The 3750-nt window shown below is 42.4% G+C and overlaps 1 protein-coding gene across 1 annotated transcript in view; it reads left to right on the plus strand.

Moving 5' to 3' along the window:
- Positions 1–3233, plus strand: part of LOC119364391 (PHD finger protein ALFIN-LIKE 4-like) — a 3737-nt gene extending 504 nt beyond the window's left edge. The window contains exons 2-5 of the mRNA XM_037629871.1: positions 54–88; positions 827–1055; positions 2436–2553; positions 2647–3233. Coding sequence (XP_037485768.1) covers positions 54–88; positions 827–1055; positions 2436–2553; positions 2647–3006 — 742 coding nt within the window. The 3' untranslated portion in view covers positions 3007–3233. The remainder of the gene's footprint in view (positions 1–53; positions 89–826; positions 1056–2435; positions 2554–2646) is intronic.
- Positions 3234–3750: the final 517 nt, after the last annotated feature.

Consider the following 3750-nt stretch of genomic DNA (forward strand, 5'->3'; position numbering starts at 1 on the left):
TGGTGCGGTTTTTTTTCACGCTGATGGTTAATTTTATCTGTTTATTGGTCCGCAGATGTGGAGGAGTTCTACGAGCAGTGCGACCCCGGTGAGTTTCCTTACTTCTTCTGATGTTGATTTTGGGGGAGATGGAATTTGTGGTTTTCATCTATTAGCAGGTAGAAATATGTACAAAGGCAGCCCCAAGGTTAATAATATGTAGTTTCACTGACGTTATTTGATTGCCTCGTGATGCTTGATGTAGTTGCTGATTCCATAATATTGGTAGTTTTCATTCGTTACCAGTGGAATGATTGATGAACTAATTCCGGTGGTCTCCGATGGAACGAATTTGATAAAGAGCGATGAGTCAAATTTAAAAGTTGGGGAGTCAAATCAGGGCAGAATTGCGAGTTTGGTGATAATATGGTGCAACGGAAATTCTGTATGCCTTGTCTGATTGCGATACCAGAACATGTAACCATCACTTCTGCTTATATTCATTCAGATGTAAATTGGAGAAACTACCGTGAATACTAACAATGTTGGTAAATTGGAATGGCCTGTCGAGCTTTGAGTGGCCAAAGGATTGAGCTGCAGAATTGGAAGTCCCGAATTCCCAATCGCCTCTGTCTGTAGTTGGGTGTCACTGCAAAATGCGTAGTGTTGCTGTACTCTGTGTCGGCATCAGCTTGTATGTGCTTGTGGGTTTTCATTAAATTAATGATACTGCATGCACTAGCATGTTCATTTTGTGCTATGTCGTTTTCTGGGTTACTTGTGGAACAAACAAGGTTGTCATCTTCGTAGGCACAACTCTGACTTGTGATGACCCTTTATTTGCCAGACGAGAAGGCCTTGTGCCTCTTTGGACTGCCTGATGGGACCTGGGAAGTGAGTCAACTACCTGAGGAGATCCCTGTTCAACTTCCTGAGCCAGTATGTGGGATAAACTTTGCTCGTGATGTTACACCCAAGAAAGTTTGGCTATCTATGATAGCTATTCATAGTGATGCATGGTTAATGTCCATAGCATTTTACCACGCGGGTCGTGTCTCATTTGACAGAGTTGGCAGGTGTGCTGCTTTTCTTTACTGCAAACGCTATATTTCTTCTTTTCTTTTACAATCACTTTCTTTTTCAAGCAGGACATTCTATGCGTTGAATGTATTGCGTGATACAGTCCATACTTTGCTTGCTACAACTTACTATGCACAAAGACGTTCAGCACCGTGTCATACATTTCATTTCATTTTCATTTGGAAATGTCTCAATGAGAATTTGTAATGTATGTAAATCTGTGAGTCTTAGTTCCTTTTGCTAATCTTTGTCATAATTCACTCAGATAATGGACCTTATTTTTTAAAATGCCTTTTCTCCCTTTTACCTTCTTATTTCTCATAGAGCCTAGAATTAGTTGTTAGGTGCATACACCTCTTTACAATTCTTGTAACCCAACAAGTGTAGAGTGTTCTGATAAATATTTGAATCTTTTCACTAGTTGAATATAAACCTCTACTAATTGAATGATGTCTGAACGAAGAAAAAAGCTGATCAAAATGGTAACTGGAGCAGTACTGAGGATGTAAATTTGGTGGAAAGTATCAGTACTGATATTCTTATCTAGCTTGCTGTATATTTCAAGAAATCATCAGTATTTAAGCATTTCTTACTGTCTATAGTGATGTTCTAACTTCAATTGATGAATGCTTCATTGTTTACATTTTCAATTGTATTTATATCCTCTAAAGTATCTTCTACTGCCTCTGTACAAGTCTCTCAAATGTCTTATACTCCCTCCATCCCAAAATTCTTGTCTTACATTTGTATAAATACGGATGTATCTAACACTAAAACGTAACTAGATACATCCGTATTTAGACAAATCTAAGACAAGAATTTTGGGACGGAGGGAGTATTTAGGAACGGAGGTAGTATATGTCATGATTGTTGGATAATTTTGCAACAGTTTCACTTTTTTTTATGGTGCATAGATTGCAGTATTGTCATTATCATTTCCAGCCATTCATTTTGTCTTCGGCAAAAACGGGCCAGACGTAATGTGTTTTTTAAACTTGGCCTTCTTTGGGTATGATGGGCAGCATTCCTCCTGCTTGTTCTTGTCTAAGAACCAAAAACTTGGAGGACCAATTTGCTTTTCACTTCAACTCATGCCGACAGATGTGTGCAACTTTTTGAGATAAACAATCATACCTACTTAATGAACTGCTGCTGTCTTCTAAAGTTGCAATGATAGTGCTCGGTCCTGAACCTATGTGGCATGGTTCTCCTTTACGTTCTTGCTTCTGACCAGAGCTTGTTTTGTGATGCATGTCATTTCTATGCCAGCCTAGATAGGTGTATCCGGAGTATGGTGTTTAGTTTGGTACGAAGTACTGATTGCTATCATGGAGTTTGATAATGGTGCTGAAGTGGCACTTGTATTTTGGTTGCAGGGAACAGCTCTTCAGGTTGATCAATCGTCTTCCCACCGTCTATGAAGCTGTGACAGGAAGCTATGAAAGGCAAGCACAGACCCCCAACGGCAGCAGGAAAAATAAGTCCAGCTCCCAGGTTAACATGCGCTGACCACACGACATTCCTTATTTGTTGTCCATATCAAACACAGGCTTTATCAATTATCACTCATTCTGCATCCCATTCCAGCCACCAAACCAATTCACTTCTAACTGCAAGCCGGTGACACCGGCCCTGCCGATGCCCAAGGAAGATTACTACGCCGATTTCAACAGCTGGAAGGTAATGGAGGACCGGCCAATGCTCAAGGAAGAGGATGGTGGCAAAGAGGGTGGAGGCAGCGAGGATCAAGCTATAACCAAGTGTGCCGGTTGCCAGGAGATCTACAGCGCTAACGACGGGCACCTATGGATTGGCTGCGACCACTGTCAGAGGTGGTTCCACGGCAAGTGTGTCGGCGTGACTGCTGAGATGGCGAACGGAATCGAGGACTACATGTGCCCTGGTTGCAGCTACAAAGCCACGACGAAAGCTTCTGACTCGATATAGCGGTGACGATGAAAGCTTCCGACTCGTGATGGTGGTGACTGGTGATGCTTGAACCATGGGAAATCTCTCATTTCCCAACGATGCATGCTGTTTGCTCCGCTGTTGCGTTAGCTTGGTGACATGTTAGGATTTTGGCTGGTGATGGGGACATGAGGTGGATTTGTACACCTGCAGGCAACCGAATATGGTGCTCCATTTTTGAATTATGACACCGTTTCAAAACAAAATCATCTGAGCGGACATAGTGTAGGTACTAGGTAATCATATGTTGGCAGTATGAGCAGGCCATCTGCTTGCCTTCCTAGTGTTGATGGACCATTGAGCGTGGAAACCCAGCTCTAGAGTAATTAAATGATTGGTTAGTAAATTGATTTTTTTTAAACAAGGCAAAAGATTTGCCATTTTCATTAATTAAGAAGAGGTTTCGTTACAAACAGACCGCCAAGCGGTCAAAAGGCGAAACAATTACTCTCGCGGCATTACACTACGCAAATGTTTGGCGCCCGCAATAGCCCAAATGGACACTTCTTCTTTGATGCATCGCATGATGATCGCCAGCGGTGCCGCCTTGTTCCTGAAGACGCGCGCATTTCTTTCCTTCCAAAGTTCCCATCCCACAAGAAGGAGAAGGGAAGATAGAGCTTTCGTGGGTTGACCATTGTTAGTGAGTAGCGCGTCCCACCAAGATTTGACCGTGGTAAACTGGAACCAAGGAGTCGTGGGGATATTTAGACCAAGCCAGGC

Source organism: Triticum dicoccoides, chromosome 2B, assembly GCF_002162155.2.
Source record: "Triticum dicoccoides isolate Atlit2015 ecotype Zavitan chromosome 2B, WEW_v2.0, whole genome shotgun sequence".
In the NCBI taxonomy this organism is placed as follows: domain Eukaryota; kingdom Viridiplantae; phylum Streptophyta; class Magnoliopsida; order Poales; family Poaceae; genus Triticum; species Triticum dicoccoides.